Raw genomic sequence first — 24,482 nt, forward strand, 5'->3', positions numbered from 1 at the left:
TTGAGTTGACTGGTAGACTGGTTATAGCGTCTGGCTCACAGTTCTGAGGACCGGGGTTCGATCCCCGGCCCCGCCTGTGTGGAGTTTGCATGTTCTCCCCGTGCCTGCGCGGGTTTTCTCCGGGCACTCCGGTTTCTTCCCGCATCCCAAAAACATGCATGGTAGGTTCATTGAAGACTCTAAATTGCCCGTAGGTGTGAATGTGAGTGTGAATGGTTGTTTGTTTGTTTGTATGTGCCCTGCGATTGGCTGGCAACCAGTTCAGGGTGTACCCCGCCTGTCTTCTGGGACAGAGGATAAGATGCATCGTGAACTGGTGCTTAAGCAGCTGACTAGAGTTCATAAAGATAAACATTGTTTATATGCTCACAGAATGTTCAAATAGGAATGCACTATTCTTTTCGATTGCCTTAACAGCCCAAGAGATTTGAATCAACATCGCATGAATCAAAACACTAATTATATGAGATAAAACAGCCATCGCAGACACCACAGTTAACGGTTTATTTCTTCTTCATTCATCTAAGCGTGAGAACCACATTTAGCTGATTTCCGTGATGTTTAATGAGTCACTGTTTGCTATTCTCTGGAAATGGGAAAGATAGAGAAATTGCTCATTCTTAATGAAGGCAAATAATAGAATACATTACATGCATGCTAAAGAGCTTTATATTTTCACAGTGAATAATTTAATGCGATTTGTGTAAGTAATAATCCTCAATTTTGCATACATAAAAGCAGAATAAGATGCAGATGTGGTTGCAAAGCATTTGAGTTGATGCTAGAAACGGTGAAGGTAGTGTGTGATGAGGGAGTTGGCCCATTTTCTGTCTTTTTTCTTTCTTTTTTGAAAAATCTCATTAAGTGTGACACTGAAGATTAGTTGAGTGGGATCAAAGTGGGAGTGAATGAATTCACAAAGGGGCTGCGGGGAGGCTTTGGCATTGTTTGCCATTATTTATTTAGTATTGAAACAGCTCAGGGGGAAGCTCAGAGCAGCTGATCAGAAAAGCGGTGGATGTGAGGCAAAGACCCACTTTGAGGCCCACTTTTGCGTTTTAACTCCCTCCTCCGATTTGAGTTGGGGGGAAATGTGGATTTGGACCATCTGCGCACTGACAAAATAAACCGGCACTTTCAATGTGGCAAACCTTTGAACTTTTCTTGTGAATTATAAAGAATCGATGATTTAATTTTCAATGCATTATTTGACTGCTTTGCTTCCCTTTGCTTTACTCACATGATGCTGCGATGACATGAGACCTCAGTACACTGACTAAGAGATCTCCATCATGAAAATGGTTGACTGTGCGCAGGTTTTGCTTTGGCTTTTTGTGACCTGGTGGCGGGGTGTCAGGCTGGGGCCAACGGTTTTGAATGAGGGCCACATTTTCAAATGCAAGCGCGCACACACACATGCACACACACCCTATTGTCCAAATTGCTTCACTGTATTTTGTATTTATGATATTTATTAATTGTATTATTCAAAAATATTTGTATTGTATTCAGAAAATTATTTCATTGTTTTCTGAAGCCTGACCAGGGACTATGACTGCAAATTAGGTGATGCTTGACGTCTTCTATGCATCACATATTCTAATTTTGAGCAATGGAGAGCATTTCAGCAACCCAGTAAATAAATAACATTTTATTATAATAAGCTACTGTTGCAGGCTTGCTTGGTTTTGTGTTGTGGCAAGGTTAACAACCCAAGATAACATGAATGCCTTGTCTGACAGGCTGCTATTATAAGTCATAAAGTTGGCCAACAACACATTTTGACTCCTTGTTTGTAGTAATTGCATCTTGGTTCTTATGACATCTCACGAGGTGGATGGTAACTTCATGCTGGGGTTTTCACCTTATATCACCAAAACGCACAGAAACATCAACTAGAATATTTTACTTGAGCGACGCTCATTAGTTTGGCCTTTTGCGGGCCAGAGGAAGTTGAAGCAGACTTCCCGGCATGCCTAGCACCGTGTAGCCTACATAATGTCCATCCATCCATCCATTTTCCTCCGCTTATCCGAAGTCGGGTTGCGGTGGCAGCAGCCTCAGCAGGGAAGCCCAGACTTCCCTCTCCCCAGCCACTTCCTCCAGCTCTTCCGAGGGGATCCTCCAGCCGAGACACATAGTGGGTCGTCCCCGGGGTCTCCTCCCGGTGGGACGTGCCCGGAACACCTCATCAGGGAGGCCCTATCTCTAAGGGAGAGCCCGGACACCCTACGGAGGAAACTCATTTCGGCCACTTGTGTCCGGGATCTTGTTCTTTCGGTCACGACCCACAGCTCGTGACCATAGGTGACGTTAGGAACGTAGATCGACCGGTAAATCGAGAGCTTCGCCTTTCGGCTTAGCTCCTTCTTCGCCACAACGGACCGATACAAAGTCCGCATCACTGCAGATGCTGCACTGATCCGCCTGTCGATCTCCCGTTCCATTCTTCCCTCACTCGTGAAGCAGACCCCAAAATATTTGAACTCCTCCACTTTGGGCAGGATCTCATCCCCGACCAGGATAGGGCACGCCACCCTTTTCTGACTGAGAACCATGGTCTCAGATTTGGAGGTCTTAGGGGTCGCCACAGTGTGTCATCCTATCTCCTGTATCCGCCTCTCTAACAACAACTGCCTTCATGTCTAACCTTCCGACATCCATCAACCTTCTCTTTGCTCTTCCTCTAGCTCTCTTGCCTTGCAGCTCCATCCTCATCATCCTTCTACCAATATACTTGGTAGTTGGCTAGCTTACATGGAAAGCATGAGCATGACTTAGTATGTACATTTGAGAATAAGGCAATCTTATAAAATGGTTTGTGAATGTAAACTGTTTTTCTAACTTTACTGCGTTGTTTCTCTTTGGAATGCTAATTTCTTTTAAAGTCAGCTGGGTTCTACCACGATTATACAGGGCCCTATCCCCACTTCGATATGCGTCTTCTTTGGACGCCTGGCGAACTTCCTGGCGAAGTTGCTTAAATTTGGCAGTTAACCGCGGTTTGTCGTTATTGAACGTGCAAAATGACTTTGTTGGTACACCCACCTCTTCACAGAAACTAATATAGGATGGGACAGTGTCCATATATTCATCCAGGCTGCTGGCTGAATTTTCAAAGAAACTCCAGTCTGTGCAGTCAAAACAGCTTTGAAATGCTATCTTTGCGTCGTTGGTCCACTGTTTCACTGTTTTCATCGTAGGCTTCGCACATTTAAGTCTTGCCTGTATGTCGGTATTAAGGGAATCAAGCAGTGATCAGACGAGCCCAGAGCTGCGAGAGGTATGGTATGGTATGCGTTATTTAGCGTAGTAGAGCAGTGGTCTAAAATGTTATTTTCCCTGGTAGGACAGTCAATGTGCTGCTTGTATTTAGGGAGTTTGTGGTTGAGTTTAGCTTTCTTAAAGTCCCCAAGAATAATGAGGGGTGAGTCTGGGTGTTTTTTTTTTTGTTTTTTTTTCGTTGACTTGTTCAGCGAGCGTTAGCAATGCGGCATTCATGTTAGCTTGAGGCGGAATGTAAACACCGGCGAGAATGAAAGATGCGAACTCACAAGGTGAGTAGAATGGCTTACAGTTCAAAAACAGCGACTCTAAATCCTGGTTGCAGTGTGTGCTGAGCTCCGTGACGTCAGTACATCATTTTTCGTTGCTATAGAAGCATGTAACTATTAACCCTTTATTGCTCAGTGACTGTTTTTTGTCAATGAGATGTGATGGTGGTCCACGGTGTTGGGGCTGGGTGGGTGGGTGTTGGGTGTGAAAGTTTCCTTTTCAAATCTGCAGTAGAAGTTGTCCAAATCATCGGCTAGTCTTTTATTGTTCTCAGCTTGGGGGGATGGTCGCTTGTAGTTGGTTGAGCGATTTTAAACAACGCCAGACTGACGTTGAGAGACAGAGTCGTCAACACCAAACTGGGTAAAAGTCCTTCAGCGTGATATAGCAGTGGTCTAGAATGTTGTTTTCCCTGGTGGGACACTGCTTGTATTTAGGGAGTTTGTGAGTTTTGCTGTGTTAAAGTCCCCAAGAATAATGAGGGGTCAATCTGGGTGTTTTTCTTTAAGTTCGTTTGTCAGCCAGCGTTTGCAGTGTAGCTTGGGGGGGATGTAAACACCGCCGAGAATGAATGAAGCAAACTTGCTTGGCGACTAGAATGACTTACACTTCCAAAACAGCTACTCCATGTCCAGGCTGCAGTGTGTGTTGAGCTCTGTGATGTTGGTACACCATTTTTCGTTGCTATAGAGAATATTCCGCCACCTTTTGTTTTCCCTGGGAGCTCCATGTCGCGGTCCGCTCGTGTAGTTGGAAGCCCGGTAGCAGTACAGCGCCGTTGGGGATGCGTTCACAAAGCCATGTCTCCGTGAAGTACAGGGCGGCGGAACCTCTGAGGTTTTTCTGGTCTTTGTAAGAAGATGGTTAGAGAGCGTAGATTTGCAAGGTGAATCAACACGAGTGGCATTCGGAACCCACGCTGTCAGAGCTTAATTTGCACTCCGGCATGCTTGCCTCTGTGGCATCGTCTTTGCTTCCTCCATGTGCCATTGACCGCAGCCGCTCCGCCGGAATGAAACTCAAGAGAAAAAACTGTGGATTTGTGAAAGTTGGTGAAAAAAAGTCTTGCGTAGACTCCCTAAGCAAGTCTTCCTTTGTGTAAGTCCCGTAATGTCTCCAAAGATGAACGAAAAGGACAAAAACATAGACAGTACTAGAGAACGAATAACCGAGGCGACCACCCGGGCATTTTGCTAATGCCATCTTGCTAATGCTAATTTACGGACGTATGATGTTAGCTTGCTAGGTCTGACCGCGCAATAGCACATCTAGATGGTGATCAATGCTATGGTCAATTTCACGCACCTCCATGTGCAGTCATAGGTCGATGTCTACATGATGACCCAGTGGGATAAACCTCCAGCCACCGGCGGCTTTAAGCAGTTATACAGCGGCTGAAATAAATACTTGTCACCATTTTTCTCACTACATATATTTCCAAAGGTGCTATTGACATGAACATTTCACCAGATGTTGGGAACAACCCAAGTAACCCACACATACAAAGAAAGTAGAACAAATTAGCTCAGAAATCAAGTTGTGTGTAACAATGTGAAATGACACAGGGAAAAAGTATTGAACAGGCCAACTGGTATTGTTTTCATACTTAGTACAAAAGCCTTTGTTTGCAATGACAGGTTCAAGACACCTCCTGTAGTTGCATGCAATGCTCTGGTGTGCTTTTGGCCTATTCCTCCACACAAGCAGTCTTCAAATCATGAAGGTTCCGTACGCTTCTTTTATGGACCTTTAGTTTCAGTTCTTTCCATAGATTTTGGATTGGATGAAAGTCACGTGATTGGCTGAGCCATTCAAGCAGCTTTTTTCTTTATTTTCTTTGAAACCAATTGAGAGTTTCCTTGGCTGTATGTTTAGGATCATTATCATGCTGAAATGTTTCATCATCCTCGTAGATGGCAGCAGATTTTTGTCAAGAATGTCTCAGTACATTGGACCATTCATCCTTCCTTCAGTAATGTGAAGTTTAGCAGTATCATTGAATGATTTTTGCTCTCACCAGACCAGACTATATTCTCCCAGTATTTAACTGGCTTGTTCAAATGTTGTTCAGCAAACTTTAAATGAGCTTTGAGATGCTTTTTTTTTTTTTTTTCAGCAATGGGGTCTTGTGTGTCGCGTAGTGAGCGTGCAAATAGGCCATGGCGGCGGAGTGCATTGCTCACTGTTTTCCTTGTGACAAGAATAAATGCTAATTCTGGGTCTTTTTGTAGCTCTCCACAGGTGGTCCTTCGCTCTTGGACTACTCTTCTGATTATTCTTTGCACTCCTCAGTCAGAAATCTTGCGAGGAGCACCTGATCGAGGCAAATCTATGGTGGTATGATTGGCTGTCCATGTACGTATTATTGCCCCAACCGTGCTCACTAGAATATTCAGAAGCTTAGATATGCGCCTGTAACCAATGCCGTCGTTATATTTTGCAACAATTACTTTGCGATGGTCTTGAGACAGCTCTTCGCTCTTACCCATCATGAGATGTGACTTGACTCACACCTTGGCAATGAGACCTTTTTGTAGGCCATCAATTAGGACTGAAGCAGCTGATATTGATTTGCACTGACAAGGGGCCGGATTGCTGTTTGATTATTGATAGATTTTAGCTGTTGTCTTGACATTCCATGCCTTTTTGGAAATCACTTTCTTCCTGTGTTCAATCCTTTTTCCCTGTGTCCTTACACATTATTACACACATATTCATTTCTGATGTTATTTTTTTCTGATTTCTTTGTATGTATGGGTTAATTGGGCTGTTCCCAACATCTGGTGAAAATTTCATGTCAATAGCAGCTTTGGAAATATATGTAGTGAGAAAAATGACGTGTTAAATATTGATTTCAGCCGCTGTATGTTCGCTACATGTCTGTAGCCATAAAGGCCTCTTTGTACTCCAGCACTCGTGCGGGCAACAGCGCCCGCATTGCATCACGTGACCGACGCATTGGGCCGCGCGGCCCATATGCATCACTTGACGCGCACACGCCACAAATTGTCTCCGCGCGCAGAATGCCGCGGCGATCATCTCTCATGGTTGGTCCCTTTTAGTCACATGCTGTGATGATGTGCTCAGCTCAGCTTTCCCCTTGGTTCCACATACCACCGCCGCCGCCTCCTTGATCGATTTTGCAGTATAATTAAACACATCATCCGGTCATAGAGGTCTATTTGTTCTAGCAGGCACTGTTCCACGGGCGCCATTGTTGTTGCTTGGTTCCTTTTTTCGGGAAAGGAGAAGGAAAGTAAAAACGGCTACCGGATTTGGCCATAAAATCCAGAAGAAACGCCACCCTGTGGTGTCTTAGCCGATACCAGCCGTAGCGACACCCCCGACTTGAAGTAGAACTGCAGCACATTTTCAAAACAGCGAGTGTGGGTTGCGCTCGAGTATAAGAAAGCCTTAGGGAAGAGATGTGGTATTTGATTGGCAGTTTATAGTTAAGCATGGCAACACCAACAGCGTTCAAGAGAAGGAAGAAAGCATGGATTTTCTTTCATGATTTTGAAGCCTCATTTTAGACGCACAGTTTTTGAATCTTTCAAATGATGTAATTTAGGGTTGTTAATAACACTCTTCTCTGTGATGTGTTAAATTTAGAAGATATGTATTTTCACTTTACATGGAACTTAAGACTTGAAGCATCCAATTGTGCACACGCCGTCCTGACGGGAGCTCCTGGTGGCAGTGTGCTTTGAAGAAAAATAGTGATTCCATGCCCGCACTTGTAGTTAACACAGTTAGCTTCTGTCCAGTTGTTATTGCATTTGACATTGCCTTTCCGATGGCCTCAGGCGCTGATGCCAGTATACTGTGAAGGAACGCTACTGCGTCGGTTAAGCTATGGCCAGGCTGTTGGGCAGACATTAGTGAGATGAACTACCTTAAAAGAGTCGTGTTTTACTTTAAGTTTTGTGAAATGCTTCTTATACACACTAGTGAAATCCTTGTATATCCAGTCGTGAAATCATCTTATACACACTACTGAAATGGTCTCAAACGCTACTGAAACACTCCCATGCACAGTACTGGTCCTTTCACACGTCATACAGAAATTTGTTTGCGTAATATACTGACATGCATGTTTCACTAGTGTGTATGACAGCATTTCAGCAGCGTGTACAGTATAAGAGCACGTCAGTATAGTGTAGGACAGCATTTCAACAGTTTGTACGAGAGTTAATCTGGAATTACAGTATGATGGCTCCTTATCCAAAAGAGCCTGTTATTCACATACAGTATAAACTGCACAGTGCACTCGCATTGCCTGGAAAGGGAGTATATATCAGTATATTATACATAATTTAATGGTTACCCACATTTTAGCTGGTTTCATACCAAAGAATACATTTTGGTGAGCTTGCTGATGTCCTGTAAGATATCCTCCATGTGTCGTGGTGACCTGTCATTATTAACAAAACCATGGCTACACTTTAATGACAAAAAGCATTCGAAAGCATTGGAATGTTTTGTACAATATTTTGGAGTTTGTCTTTTGGAATGATTTTCCAGACGAACTTTTCTGAGTTCACAGAGTGATGTTGAAGAAAAACGAGACTGGCTAATACTGAAAAGTTCTTCCCCATCAAACTCACCTAATTCCAGTGCCTTTATGTATCTTTATGGAGGGTTCTGTCCCAATACTCAATATAGTCACATCCTTTTTCTGACATAATCTGTGGTTAACATCCATCCATCCATCCATTATCTGAGCCGCTTCTCCTCACTAGGGTCGCGGGCATGCTGGAGCCTATCCCAGCTGTCATCGGGCAGGAGGCGGGGTACACCCTGAACTGGTTGCCAGCCAATCGCAGGGCACATAGAAACAAACAACCATTCACACTCACAGTCATGCCTACGGGCAATTTAGAGTCTCCAATTAATGCATGTTTTTGGGATGTGGGAGGAAACCGGAGTGCCCGGAGAAAACCCACGCAGGCACGGGGAGAACATGCAAACTCCACACAGGCGGGGACGGGGATTGAACCCCGCACCTCAGAACTGTGAGGCTGACGCTCTAACCAGTCGGCCACCGTGCCGCCCTGTGGTTAACAGTAAAAACTCAATATGTACAATACAACATGCGAAGCTAATACTCTCAAACCTGGGTTTTAAAATGGACAGTGATTTTAAATTGGATCGGCAAATTGATGCAGTAGTCAAATCCATCTTTTTATATTAGACATCTGGCAAAGGTAAAGCCCTTTCTTGCACAAGAGCACTGACAAACAGTAATCCATGCCTTCATTACATCTCGGCTGGATTACTGTGCACTTTATTTTGGAGTCAACCAGTCCTCGCTTAAACAGTTCCAGCTGGCTCAAAAGGCTACTGCTCGCCTTCTAACTGGAGTACCTACGTAACTCTGGTCATGGCCTCCCTGCACCGGCTGCCTGTGAAGTTTGGGATACATTGTAAGATTATTTTATTAGTTTTTAAATCTCTAAATGGTCATGTCCCGCCTTACTTCGCTGAGCTAGTCCATTCCTACACCCCTGCCCGATGTCTCAGGTCACCTAATCAGATGCTTCTTGTGGTACTGAGATCTTGGCTGAAGCTCAGAGGGCATGGGGCCTTTTCCGTTGCTGGTCCCATACTGTGGAATGAGCTCCCACTGCACATTAGAGAAGCCCCCTCACTGTCCATTTATAAAACCCGTCTTGAAAGCCATTTGTATTCTTAGTCTTGCAACCTGGTTTAAGGGCCAATCCCAGTTTTACCCCTTAGCCCTTCCCCTTCATCTTAGTCCTTGGTTTTAAGAGAACGGGAATCCCATTTCCTAGGGGAAGTGCTAAGACGAAGGGGGGTATAGCCCTTGAAACCAAGTGTGGTCGGGGAGCTCACTTGAAAGCGAGGGGTATGGGGACAGTCGACAGTCGAAGCGCTTCCAAGATGGCGTAATGGACAAGGAAGTACATAAATGTAAGTGAGCATAAGTATTGATATTCAAACTAATGGCAGACATGTTTTTATCAAGGTAAATATCATTCATGTTTTGAATTGTGGGCTAAATGTGTCGTTATGACGAGTTAGTGTATTGTTAGTCTACCGTCAGATTACGCTGACAAATTTACAGCAAATGCACTTCACTACAATGTACTGCATTTTATGAACGATTAGAAATAATTATTAGACAGCTACGTCACATTCAGAAGCTACGTAGCTAATGTAGCCTGGCTAATAATATCGCTTCTGAGTATACTGTGACGTTCGCGTTCTACAACATAGTTAAGCTGGAGCATCATCACTCATGTAATGCAGTATTTAATCGGCGTGAAGCCGTTCCCCATGAACAGCCTCGTCTGACATTGGGTTTACTAAACACAAGAGGTCAAGTAATAAAAAACCGGACGCCTTTTACTCTACACGGATTATGTATACAAATGTTTAGTTATGTGTTTTGGGATGGTTGCGGTTGGTGTTATTTATTGATTCAAGTTGGTTTGTCAAAATATGTTCCTTATATAAAAATGAGTTTTTAGAGTAGATAAAGATGAAATACAGAAATGTATGCACCCTGTCACAGGGTAGAAAACATGAATTATAAATTATTTTAAAGTACCAGTCACCTTTAGAAACTGCACAAACAGACACATTTGAATACAAAAACAGTTTATAATAATAGTAACATTCATTTGAGACAAGACGGCATCTTGGAAATGTAAACAATTGTCACGTCTGCCTAAGACACAGCCAGCAGGAGGTAAGGGTGTTGACGTGTGGTCCCAATTCCTTGGGCCATTTACCCCTCTCCCTTAGTACTTCAAATGAAGGGCTAAGGGGAAGGGGTAAAACAAAGGGCAAGGGTTGAGGGGTAGAATTGGGATTGGCCCTAATACAGTAAAACGTACAGTACATGCAAAAAGACCAAGAAGGAAAAGAAACAGTTATAAGGTCATTAAGCAAACAAAAGCTTTTGTTCCTTCATATTTACAGAAAATAAGTAACAAATAGGACGTATGTGAGTAAGGTCATGAAAAAAAGAGCATCAGGCAACAACCTCAGACCAAAATTTGAATGTGCACCCCTGTGTGTGTGTGTGTGTGTAAGTGTATATATACATACACACATTCAGACCCCCTTAAATTTGTCACTCTTTGTTATATTGCAGCCATAAAATACTTCGATGCCTCGATGCGCCGTGGCATTGAGGCAATCAGCCTGTGGCATTGATTGCCTGGGAGTTATGGAAGCCCAGATTTCCTTGAGGCTTGCTTTCAGTTCTTCTTTGTTTTTGGGTCTGGTGCCCCTCATTTTTCTCTTGATAATACCCCATAGAATCTCAATGGGGTTTAGATCCGGCGAGTTGGCTGGCCAGTCAAGCACTGTGATGGCATGGCCATCAAACCAGGTTTTGGTGCTTCTGGAATGGGCAGGGGCCATGTCCTGGTGGAAGATGAAATCTGCATCTCCATAAAGATCCTCGGCAGAAGGACTCATGAAGTCCTCAAAAACATTCTGGTAGACTGTTGCGGTGACCTTGGATTTAAGAAAGCAGAGTTGACCAACACCTGCACTGGACATTGCACCCCAAATAATGACTGACTGTGGATATTTCACACTGGACCTCAAGCAGCTTGGGTTCTGTTCTCCACCCGTCTTCCTCCAAACCCTTGGACCTTGATTTCCGAATCAAAGGCACACTGTTTTTTCATCGGAAAAGAGGACCTTGGACCACTGGCCAACAGTCCAGTCCTTCGCCTTGGCCCAGTTGAGACGCTTCCCAGTTGTAGCCCATCTTCCGGATGCATCTGAATGTGATGGTTTTTGAAGCTGTGACTCCCGCCTCATTCCACTCGTTCCGGATCTCTGCTATATTCTTGAATCTTCTCTGTTTGATAATCCACGGTCATCTCTTTTGCTGGCGCATCTTCTCCTGCCACATTTTGTCCTTCCACTGGACTTTCCATTGATATGCTTGGACACCACTGAATAGCCAGCCTCCTTAGCTATGAACTTTTGTGGCTTACCCATCCTATGGAGGGTATCAATGATGGTCTTCTGGTCAGTTGTCAAGTCAGCAGTCTTCCCCATATTGAACCCAACTGAGACAACTGAAGCAATTGAATGACGCCTGGGGAAACCTGTGCAGGTGCTTTGAGTTTAGTAGATGATTAGTGTGTGACACTTACTTGAAAACAATTCTGGCCTGCAAAATTTGGGCTGATTTCTTCACAGTATTCTAATTTTTGAATTCCTTATTTTGTGGGTTCTATGAGCCGGAAGCCCAAATTATGTAAAAAATAAACAATAAATACTTGAAATTGTTTAAATTGTGGGCCCTGAATCTATCTATCTATCTATCTATCTATCTATCTATCTATCTATCTATCTATCTATCTATCTATCGATCTGTGTGTGAGTGTGTGTGTGGGTGCATGCGCGCGTGTGTGTGTGTGTGTGAGGGACAAGTAAGCATTCGCAACACTGGCTCCAAACCATTTACAGCATGCAGCTGTAATGGGTTAGAGAATATCAGTCCATTCATTCCAATCATTTTTTTTCTCGTTATAAATATTCTTGTTACTATTTTTTCTTGTTATGAATGAATAAATAAATCATTAAAAAAAGATCGCATGAATTGCAAATATTGCATTGATTGCATCACATCATACAGTATAAAGAACTGGGCCGTAGCACATTTGTCACAAAGCAATTACTGTCCAATGAATGCGGAAGGTAATGGGTCTTGATATAACCTTGCCTGCAGCATCCATTCATCCAATCGTGTTTTTTTTTGTATTGCTTGTCCTCATTGGTGTTGCAGGTAACTCGTGTCACCTTAACTAACATTAGGCGAGAGGCGGGTTACACCCTGGACTTGTTGCCAGTGAATCATAGACCACACCTGCTGGAGATTAACACCATTCACACATGCAGGTACTGTGTGGTCAATTCAGAGTCTTTACTTCATCTAAGAAGCCTTTCTTGTTGCGATATGGGATGAAACTGGAGTACACAGAAATCCCACGACAGCTCAGGGAGAACATACAAACTCCAAACAGAGATGATACAATGCTAGATTTGAATATGGCTCTCCTTCCTGACTTTGGGGCAGATGTGCTAACCACTATCCCACAGTGATAATATTCAGCAAAAGAAGTAATTTTGCTCAATGAGAAAGGGAAACACCTTAAAACACCCCCCTGTGAGATAAGAACCCTATCTCACTGGCCTGGAAGCCTGATGGCGACTCAAGTCTCCTGGAATCTCGTGGAGACGAGCTGGTTCACCAAGGAGTCGTGGTAAAATCCAACATGTTCGATTTCATTGGAGACCTTTTGGCGACTCCGCTATATGCTCACTATAGAAAAAAAAAACTACGTAGCGTAACGTCACAATACTACGAGCAATTGTCACTAGAATTTATATAAACATCTCTACCAATGCCCACTTCAACCTCTAAAAATACTGTATCAGAACCATTGCCCCAATATTTTGGATTTTATGGACATTCTCGTAGAGGACCGTCCCAGTGTCGGTGCTCTACTGGCTGCGTGTGGAGCATGCACACAGCACACACACACAAACGGACATAAAATACATGATTTATTTATTTAAAGAATATATATTGCATATAGGCCTATATCAGTGACTCACTGGTTGTCACATTGTCTGGAGACATCTCCCAGACATTTTCCTGGTGAGAGCACAAGCAATATTTTGGTCTCCCGGGTTCCGGAGTCTCCGCCCTGCGACTGATCAGTCTCGTCGACGTCTCCGCCAATGAGATGTGAGTCTCAAGTCTCACTTGAGTCTTGAATTCCATGTCCGCATTTATGCCACAATATAAAGTTATAGCTACCAAACTTTACAGCCGTGTGTGTTTACCGGAGATACTGTATGTTAATGAGATTAATGATACCTATAAGAGGTATCTCTAAAAATGTTGCGGTGGCCCCGGGCATCCAAATGGAGGATGGTGTCCAAATGGGCTTGGGTGGGCATCAATCACGGCCCCCGGCCCCGTCCAGGATTTGTTTTAGGGAGCCTGAACTCTATCAATTCGCCCCAGGCAGCTTTGCACGTCACTGGAGAGTGCTCAACGAGTTGTGCTAATTTCACAATAGTTTATCCATAAAAAAATCATTCAAAATGGATCAATTCTTTCCAGAACCAAATTGTCGTCATAATTGAATAATTAACGCTACATTAAATGTTTTACTGTAAGTGACATTTTAACATTGTAACAGTAGAACCTTAATATAACGGACTAATTGTGTGTGCTTTTTTTAATGGCCCAAATACAAACATATAGTACCAAATTATTCTTTCAAACATTGTTACTTCGGATATCCGTTAAATCGGGGTCCGTTAAAATGAGCGTCCTCTATAAAGCAAAGATAACAACTGTATAGTAACACTAAAATGAAGTGAAATTACTGGACGATTGAATATGTCTGACAGGAAAGTAATTGAAACGGAACAGGGAGGTAATTTCACAGAAACTCTGACAGCTTCTGGTATTTTGTAGGTAAAAAACCTTGAATGGAGCACAATAATCTGAAGTCTTGACGTTGCTTTGTCGATATGTGTTGTTTAAGTAACAGATACTTAAAATGGTTGGTGGTGAAATAGAAATAAAAAAACACACGAACCAAAAAGTCCTGAAAAAAAGAGAATTAAACAACCTTGTGGATGTAACCCTTTGGAGTCTCACATATTGAACATTTGATCGACTATGGGAAAAAAATGATGATCAATAAAAATAAAAATCTGGAGGATCCAAATTCTGTGTCCAATTGAGTAGAGTAATGCCACCTGGAACCACATTTCTGGTCATGAATTTGCGCATTTTACATGTTTATTCCAGGGGTGCCTCCATAATTGTTTTCGTGGGGTGGCTGAAGCCAGCCGTTGAAGGTGGTTGGGCTTGCCCAACCCAATCTGTTGATGGCGGAGGGGTGCTGATTGAAACTTTCAGATGATGAAAACAATCGCCGATTGGGGGTTTCTGATCGAACTGAAACATATCGTTGTAGGTGGGGGATGGGTGGGGTTGATAAAACTTTTCTGCTGACGAAAGCGCATAACTTTACGTTGGGATCGATGTGACTCACTGCCGAGTGGGGTGGCCAGCAAAAGTAAAGCAGTAGAAGTAAAAATCACCTGGCTTGTAAAAACTATATACACATTTCTAAAAAGAATATTTTGTTACCACATGAAACACACACCTTTTATACGACTTAATTTTGTTTGAACCATTTGCACGCACACCCTTTTCTGTTGCTAACCTTTAAGACTTTTGGCAATTCTACTTCTCAGTGATTAGTGAGTATTCTAAGTGAAGTACACAGAGAAAGTGTAAATTTACAATACGTTAATTAACTAAACAGTAGACAAGACCAGTGCTGCAGACCAACGAAAATATAATTTATTTCTCTCCATATGCCCCAAATCAGTCAACATGTCAACATGAAGAATCACAACAAAACATGTCCCAGTTTCCAAGCTACTACAGCAGTGTCCATAAAACCAGGGGTGTCAAATTGGGGCGGGAAGGTTAGAACTGTCCCAGGGCCCTGGGCATCTGGGGAGCTGTCCGTCCAGTGGCCTCTTCTTCACTGTTTTCACCCATTTTTGCCTGTATGTTGGTATTAAGTGAATTAAGCAATGATCAGACGAGCCCAGAGCTGTGTGGGGGACAGCACGGTATGCGTCATTTAGCGTGGTATAGTAGTGGTCTAGAATGTTGATTCCCTAGTAGGACAGTCAATGTGTTGCTTGTATTTAGGGTTTAGCTTTGTTAAAGTCCCCAAGAATAATGAGGGGTGAATCTGGATGCTTTTTTTCAAGTTCGTTTACTAGTTCAGCGAGCATTAGCAGTGCGCCATTCGTGTTAGCTTGAGGAGGAATGTAGACACCCGCGAGTATGAATGAAGCGAACTCTCATGGCGAGTAGAATGACTTACAGTTCAAAAACAACAACTTCATGTCCGTGCTGCAGTGTGAGCTCCGCGACGTCGGTACACCATTTTTCGTTGATATAGGAGCATATCCCACCGTCTTTTGTTTTCCCCGATAACTCAGTGACACGGTATGCCCGGTGTTGTTGGAAGCCCGGAAGCATTACGCCGCCATCAGGGAAGCGTTCACAAAGCCATGTCTCCGTGAAGCCTTGTCTCCGCGAAGCACTTTATTATTTATTCATTATATTTATTATTATGACTTTGTGAGAAGATGAAGCTCATCCATATTGTTGGGGAGCAGCATTCGGAATCCTGTCTTACAGACCTTGACCTGCACGCCAGCTTGCTTCCCTCTGTGGCGTCACCTTCGCCTCCATGCATCATAGACCGTGGCCGCCCCCAGCGGTGCATAACTCAGAGAAAAAACTCAGCGGATTTGTGAAAGTTTTGAAAGAAAGTCTGGGGTTGTCTTCTTTTGTGTAAGTGATTCATGTCGTGTCTCCAAAGACGAATGAAAAACAAAAAAAAACATAAGAGAGTACTCGAGCACGTAACCGAGGCAACCATATGGTTAGGCGCCATCTTGGAATCTAATACATACAGTAGATAATACATTTGCATTTAATCTTTACAGACCCAGTCAAGTCATTTTCATGTTTTTTAAAATAGATTGAATATGTTTGAAGATATGTGCTGAAAGTTCTAAATTGCTGCGATATTGCATTCAACTCTTCACTTCCTCAATCGACTGGGTTTTTGGGGCGGGGCTAAAATAAGAGCAGTTGATGCAAGCAGTCCTCAGGCATCGGTAGTTCCTCCCCCACTATATAAATACCAAGGGTCCTTATTCCATGCAGTGGCTATTCTGCGCAATTGCCACTTCCTTATTGATAATAACTTTGGCCATTTCTTCCACTACGTCATGCAGTTGGCATCAAGCTATGCCTACAGCCAGAAATCTTCCTTGAAGTGTTATGGGTTTTGTGTTGTCTGGGCTTCAGTGTCTCTTCCGTGTGCCCCCACGCACGGTGCGTACCGAGGTAGCGGCGAACCTGACGGCTCCGCTGCCGCGCGCCAGCCTGCCTGTGGCTAGGAAAGCTGCCAGCTGTCTGGTCCACCGGCATTGGGGCCTGTCCAGCTTACCACTGCTGCGCCCCGCCTGGGGCCTCACAATGGAGACAGTTCACAGAGAGATATCTGTCTATTACGTGTGCTAGCTCACGAGCTAACGAGGCAGCAAGCTAACCGGTACGGCTTTGGCTCATCCGCCTCACTTGGTTTAGGTTCATGTGTGCGTCCACATAACAGAGACGCACCAGGGAAAGTGAACTGTTATTAGACACAGCCACAGTCAGCTTGTGCTTGCGTGTGGCTGTGTGAGCCGCAAAGAGCCACAGACACGTACAGTGGAACCTCGATTTAACAGACACATTTTTTTATGGTAGTGCTTTCGAACACAAACTACAAAGTAGCTGAGACTGAATCAACAGAGGTTCTGCTGGTTGCAGCCTAGCCTTGCCTAGTAGTGCACCTCAATTGCTTGAAGACACAATTAATAAAACATTGATTTCAAGTGTTGGGCATGCTTGCTTTACATTCATAGGAAGAAAATGAAGTGAAATATGACACTGGTATCCTGCTTCTGTATTCTTACTGCACTTTCTCTATTTTGCTCATTTATCCACACAAATATTCAGGCAGTCACAGGGACAGACAGTACTGTAGACAGTAGGACCTACAGTAGATCTAATACAATTGATAAGACTTGCTGTAGCACCTCCAATGCATCAACATATAATAAATAATATCAGACCTATTTATCGACTGAAAATTGGCACACGAGGAGCATATGTCAACATGACTGAGTCCCATCAGAGAAGCCCCGATAAGGGACAAAACTCTTGGAACGCACCTCTTAATCGGTTGATGTGTGCATAACAGCTTGGAATACACGCTTCATTTGTACTTACATCTTAATGGTTTTTCCTCTTCACGGCATTTTAGTGAATGCGTTGACTCTCTCGGGACAATTTGGGTCAATGCCAATTTGACGTAACACCTTGACATGGTTGGAGTTTGATGTGGTCGGACCGGAGGTAAGCACAGAGATCATGCTTTAGATGAAGTTGAACAGAACCTACGAATTAGGTCCTCCTGTTCACATGAATGTTCAGGTGGATCAATGTGCAAAAATGTCACCAGACACTTGAAAATCATACAGAAAGTCTTCCTAAAAGACACTCAATACCAATGTCATATTTCACACCGTTTTCTGAAACTGTGAAATTGGTTGTTTATTTTTGCGTCTTCAAGCAATTTCGGCAAAATTGGGACCAGCAGAGGCTCTGTAGTATTTATTCAGTAAAAAATCTAACCCAAAGGAGCAAATTTACTTTGATTGAATTTTCCTTTGGGAATGTGAACTAATTTAATGAATTAATATCTAAAGAAGACAAACCAAAAAATGCTATATTTGGACTTTTCGACCATTTCTTTCTTTCTTTGTTTGTTTGTGTCTTCATTTATTTATTGATCGCATTCCGAGGCTTGTATAAATGTCACCACATTTGCATAGACTCGGATGTTTGCTATGGGCAAACAAATGACTGTCTGGCATGTACTAAGGTACCTGTGAGGCCTGTTCTCTTAACGGTGCCAGCAGTTTTTACCAGATGTACCATTCCCCCAGGTGAGTGCATTACAGCTGGCAAATTAAGAAACGAACCGAGCAGCTGGTTGTCGTCCCAAAAGTTCCTGGATGGCGTCTGTGTCGATGAACTGCACAGATAAATGTGTGCAGAGCAAAGAGCTCACCCACTGGACCAGGCAATGAGTACAGATAATGAAGCCACTAATTTGTCTGGGTTTTTTTTCAGTTTTTTGCAAAGGTGTAGCCAATTAAGAATGTCCCCGTCTATTAAACCTAGCCCATTATATTGAGTACAGTATTGCACAATAAACCTGTCCACAAGTCGAGTGTCTGTTGTCCATCTCTATCTAGTTCTCTCTTACTTAAATTGTATTAACCAGTGGTAGTTGATGAAGTCTATTGTTTTGTTTATTCTTCTTTTTTTAAGAGCAAAGTAAGACATTCACTTGCAATAAATAGGCATTTGTGTGTTAAAACAGGCTGGAACACAAGTCAAACAAAAGTGTGCAGTGTGCATTTTTGAAGATATCTAATGTAAATAAACCAACTGCAAAACAGATTTGGATATTGGGACAATTCAAAGAGGGAGGCAAAAAGCAAAACCTGCTTTGTGTCACATGTGCACATATCAAATATTTGTGAAGCTTTGTCAATTCCATTATGAAAAAAAATCCAATATTTGTTTAAATATGCTGTTGTAATTTTGTTATCACGCCTTTCCTTTTTTCTGAGCACTTGTTGACTGCAAAATTGTTATCCCATCAGCTTCCTTCCATGATGCCTTTGCAAATTCCTTTTGCAAGTTTGCGGTGTTGAAATGGCCAGCGCTGCTGCTGCTGCTGCTGCTCCTTTCATACATTTGACACCGTTTTTTTGTTTATAATTGCCCCAAATTCCTGCTTGATTATGATTATAATAGTCCCTATGGAAACGTCCACCTGAACATTTCCGAATTGGCTAAAACTCACAACTCACATCTTCCTCACAGTTCTGAGGACCAGGGTTTGAATCCCGGCCCCGCCTGTGTGGAGTTTGCATGTTCTCCTAATGCCTGCGTGGGTTTTCCCTAAGCACTCGGCTTTCCTCCCAAATCCCCAAAACCATGCATGGTAGGTTAATTGGAGACTCCAAATTGCCCGTAGGTGTGAATGTGAGCGCGAATGGTTGTTTGTTTCTATGTGCCCTGCGATTGGCTGTCGACCAGTTCAGGGTGTACCCCGCCGCTAGCTCGAAGTTAGCTGGCATTGGCTCCAGCACGCCCGCGACCGTAGTAAGGATAAGCAGAAAATGGATGGATCGATGGTTTCTATCAGGGAAAAGAAAGCTACAGCGACCCTGAATCAGCTATTATTACTTCTACTACTTCTATTACTTTGGGTGGCGCGGCGCAGAGAGTAAGAGTACACCCCACTCGAGGGCATGTCAATGTTGTGTCTCTGGGCGAGACACTTGGATGTTCGGTGGTGGTCGGAGGGGCTGTAGATGCAGAATTGCATGTACTGTTGGTGGGCATGATGCGCGTCATTGACAAAGATTGTAATCTTTTACTAAAATCAACAGGTGTAAAAGTAGTAGAGACCGACGACCGTCTTGAAAAGAGGGTTTTGCACTTTGGGTAGCTCTGGCAATTTTCACCATGGAACAATTTAGGAGAGTACTACAAGTGCAAAATGAAGTTTGAAGTGATTGTTTTGGACGTTTTAGTGAAAGAGGCAAACAAACATTTCTGAGTTACAGAAAAGAAAAATATCGGCCATCCTGTGTAACATTGCAATTCAAACTTAGGAAAGTTCTCCCAAAAAACACCACCACTAATTGCTGATCTTGACACAAGGAAGAAGAGTTGAAAGGAGTTTTGTCGTAGGTGTTATGGCATGACTCCTTCTTGTGACTGGCTCCACGTCATCCCTTAGATCATTCATAACCTCCCAAATCCCATTGTTGAATAGACGATATGCTGCAATAGTTTTTATCTCTGGCACTTCAAAAATGTTTACACGAGTGTCAAAAGATCCATTCTACCCGTCGCCCTTCATATTGCATATGACCTCAGCAATAACGGTTTGGACTTGCCTTTCAGACATGGGATTTAAAGATGCAAAAGCAGCCAACACAGTTTGTTTGATCATTCCATTTAAAATGTGCACTTACTCCTCCCAAAATGCACAAAATGACATGTAATTCTTGGTGTGCCCAATTAGTAGATCAGCTATTTGCATGAGCATTCCGGTTTGCACGCGAAAACATTTTGTGAATCAGGCCTTGAGAGAGGCGATAATGTTGACTCATTAGTTTTGTTCTTCGCGGTGACTTGACTGAGATATGACAATGTCTGTTGTAGCTGCATGTTTACCACTATCTACCGCTATTTCCAAGGTCAGAAGCAGAAATCCATTAGATGTAACGGACACCTTATTCTTCACACCAGAGTCCAATATGTAACTCACTATCAATTTTCTGTCCATGTATCAGTGTGGGAAGTGTTTTGTAATGTCCCTGTGTTAGCTGTGACACAAGTCAGTTTGAAGGTATATGTGATTGGTAGCAAAGCCTTATTTTCCCTTCATTGATCCTCAGGGCCACCCAGAAATTGCAAAAACCTCGTCAGGACTGAGTGTCACAAATCTCCAATCTATGCCTCATATGCCTCCATTGGGGCCCTGTATGAATCGAATTCCACTCATTCGACACAAAAATGTGAAAATTGTTGCGTCAATAAATCACTAATTCAAGGAGCACTCTTTATTTAATCGGGTCCTATTTACCTGCTTAGAAGTCAGAGCTTCTATCAGTGCTGGCAGTGAAAAAAATCGAGGAAATAATCCAAAATGGACTGACTTAAAAGGAGATGCCAATCAAAATAATTGCGCCCCATCGCTAGACGCCGATTTTGATTTTGCACGAGATCCCTTTCAATTGATCGATCAATGAATGTACTTTAGCCCTGAGGGCAAATTCAAGGCAGGGGGTATTATTAAAAAAAGGGTCTTGATGCAAATTTTTCCCCATTAACAACGGGTGAACTGGCTCATGTACAAGCCCAATTCCAATCAAGTTGGGACGTTGTGTTATACATAAATACAAACAGAATACAAGGATTTGCAAATCCTGTTCAACCTAATTTAATTGAATGCACTACAAAGACATTAAGATATTTCAAGTTCAAACTGACCAACTTGATTGTTTTTAGCAAAGAATCATGAACTTAGAATTTGATGGCTGCAACACGTTCCAAAAAAACTAAGTTAATGATTATACATTGTGGAAGAAGTGTGTGTGTGTGTGTGAGCATGTGCGTGTGTATATATATATATATATATATATATATACATATGCTGCACTGCAAAGCTAACAATTTTTCCTATTTTACTGTATGTTTAAGTGAAATTAACATTTTTGATATATTCTCTGAACTACTCACAAAATAACAAATTCAAAATGTAAATATTGTCATTTGGAGCATTTATTTGTGCTAAAATGAAAAGTCATCAAAATACCAAAAAGGTCCTGATATTTTTAGTTTAGATTTTTCTTTTTACAGAGCTGTGTATTGTGAATATGTACTGTATGAAAGTGTAAAATTCACAACAGTACTAATGATTCTTCTTGTTTCTCTCATTTTCTCCGAATCAGATTACAAGTGTCCACTCCTCAAATTCTGAGATTGTCAAGTCTGGGAGCCCCAAATCTACTCTCAAGCATATATGGACAGAAAGCAGTAAGGACATGTCCATAAGTAGGCTGTTGTTACAGACTCTGCATGGCAAAGAGAACAACACGGCACTGGACCTTCGTTATGATACCCCAGAACCCTATTCAGAACAGGATCTGTGGGAATGGTTGAGGAACTCCACGGACCTGCAGGACTCACGGCCCCGGGCTAAACGGCGGCCCATGGTCAAGACTGGGAAGTTTAAAAAGATGTTCGGCTGGGGGGACTTCCACTCTAATATAAAGACAGTCAAGCTCAACCTGCTGATCACTGGTAAGATTGTGGATCACGGCAATGGCACGTTCAGCGTCTACTTCCGCCACAACTCTACAGGACAGGGCAACGTATCTGTCAGTCTGGTCCCTCCAACGAAGATAGTGGAGTTCGACGTAGCGGCACAACAGTCCGTCATTGATGCCAAGGACTCCAAGTCCTTTAATTGCCGCATCGAGTACGAGAAGGTGGAGAAGGGTGCCAAGAACACGCTCTGCAACTTTGACCCATCCAAGACATGCTACCAGGAGCAAACCCAGAGTCACGTCTCCTGGCTCTGCTCGAAACCTTTTAAAGTGATCTGCATCTTCATTTCCTTTTATAGCACCGACTACAAACTGGTGCAGAAAGTGTGTCCGGACTACAACTACCATAGTGACACTCCCTATTTCCCATCTGGCTGATATTTTCATCCAAACAAATGCAATATTGCTGAGGAGTGAGACACAGACCAAGGCTTCGACCCACCACAGAGGAATGTGTATCAAACCAGCGTCAACCTATTGAGTTCATATTGCAAAGTTTCATTTTTTAGCCGGGATTGAACTTCATCGTTCATGTTAAAACTTGTGAAATACGAAGGTGTACCAATACTGAGCCGACGATATACCCCCTCCCCCCAGGAACGCCTGTTTTATTGCCACTGGAATATGTACAGTAGATAGGAAGTTTTGATTGATTGATGGAACACCAACAAGCCAGAAAAGTAGTTACATGCGCACAATCCACTGAAGTCCAATATACAATATGTTTTTAGTGTGGTGACCGATTAGGGAGTTTTGCTTTTATTTCTGTTTGTACTGACAACTTTATGAACTTACCATAGCGCTATTATTTAACTAAAGCAGGTTTAAAGACCACGTACAAAAATGTTTAAAAACCTCGCAATTATTATTTGTCCTCGCAACGCAGTTGAAGATGCTAACGAGAGTTTTGTTTTTAGTATGTGAGGTGGTCTGTGCAAAGGCTCCCCCAGCTGAGTTTCACTGATTAACGCATTGAAAATTGACTCTGGAACACAAGCGCTCCTCAGCTGTCTTCAGAATGCTACTACTCGTCCAAACAGATTCTTAGCTGACTACTTACCTGATTACCTGACTGGAACCTAATCAGTGGGTAGTTTTGGGGAGATAGGACTCACTCATTATCGCCTCATATACATATATTATACAATGTATTGAATTCTATATCTTATTGCCTAATTTGTATGAATTGTTTGTATTGTAAATAGTTTATTCTCCAGATGCTTCTGTATATGCGCCCCATGAGCTGTTCGTGTTACTCCTTTCTTGCTTAGTCTACTAGTTCACCCGATTGATGCTTGTTCTTGGTTCTTCTAAGAAAATGATGTTGCTGCCCTTAGATGTGATTTTACTGGAAACAGCAATCCTGTACAGAGCCTGTGTCAGCTAAATCCAGGGTGTCCACAGAAACACTGCCACATTACACAGTTATGTGAAGTCATTTCAATACATTATATAAGAAGAAGAAGAAGAAGAAGAGTTTTCTTTGGGCGTACATTTCGAGCAACATTTAAGTACCCCAACTTCCTGCAAGCTGAAAATTGAAGCGTGATCACTCGGGCACATTGAGTGTGATGAATCATACCACTGTAGCAACTAACTGTAAAAGATATAACGATAAAGTTACAGATGTTTGAAATCAGGGAGTGTTTTTGTGGACACCCTGTACAATACAAGTATTCATTATAATTGTCTTTATTGGCGGGAGAGGATGGAGATCTACATATGAATAAAAATCTAGTCAATTTTATTGTCGGACTGATGTTTTGTCTGAGTCGCGTTGTTCACTATTGTCCACCAATCATGCATCAAGTTTATTCATTTACTGTTTTAAGTAGTTACACTACCTAAGAGAGCTATAAAAACACAATCCACTATTTTCAAGTTCCAGTCCAGTTTTTACAAAGTCCTAAGAGCCCTGCCAGCTGAATCAAGCATTGCAGATGTACCCGCGACTGAAAAAGCAAACCGTGGAGAGCCTCTGTTGCAGAAATGCACGCGTACTGTCAAGACTATAAATGGATTGATCATTGTCAACACATTCGCAAACGTCCTCGAAAGGTCTTTCCACTGTCTACACCGTAGGCTAGGTCCTACGGAGGATGCAGACCCTGAAGTGGGACAGAGGCAGCGCATGCAAAGAGCCCGCGTCACGGGTATTTCTGCCAACACAGAAACCACCACAGTCAGAATAATTACTTCTTGGCACTTCTTCCGATCTCACAGCGCGCGTCATCGAACAGATTTCCGAATAACCGAGCATCCGAGAAAGTTGAACATAGAAGCAAACTTGTTTTTCAATCGCGGAGAGATGTGGAGATGGGCATGACAGACTCATAGCGTCTGTT

The 24,482-nt window shown here is 42.8% G+C and overlaps 1 protein-coding gene across 2 annotated transcripts in view; it reads left to right on the forward strand.

The window, feature by feature from the left end:
- Positions 1–23,884, forward strand: part of nxph1 (neurexophilin 1) — a 48,304-nt gene extending 24,420 nt beyond the window's left edge. For both annotated transcript variants that reach the window (XM_061760984.1, XM_061760986.1), the window contains exon 2: positions 21,760–23,884. In XM_061760984.1, coding sequence (XP_061616968.1) covers positions 21,760–22,515 — 756 coding nt within the window. In that variant the 3' untranslated portion in view covers positions 22,516–23,884. The remainder of the gene's footprint in view (positions 1–21,759) is intronic.
- Positions 23,885–24,482: the final 598 nt, after the last annotated feature.

The sequence above is a fragment of the Phyllopteryx taeniolatus genome, chromosome 21, assembly GCF_024500385.1.
Source record: "Phyllopteryx taeniolatus isolate TA_2022b chromosome 21, UOR_Ptae_1.2, whole genome shotgun sequence".
In the NCBI taxonomy this organism is placed as follows: Eukaryota; Metazoa; Chordata; class Actinopteri; order Syngnathiformes; family Syngnathidae; genus Phyllopteryx; species Phyllopteryx taeniolatus.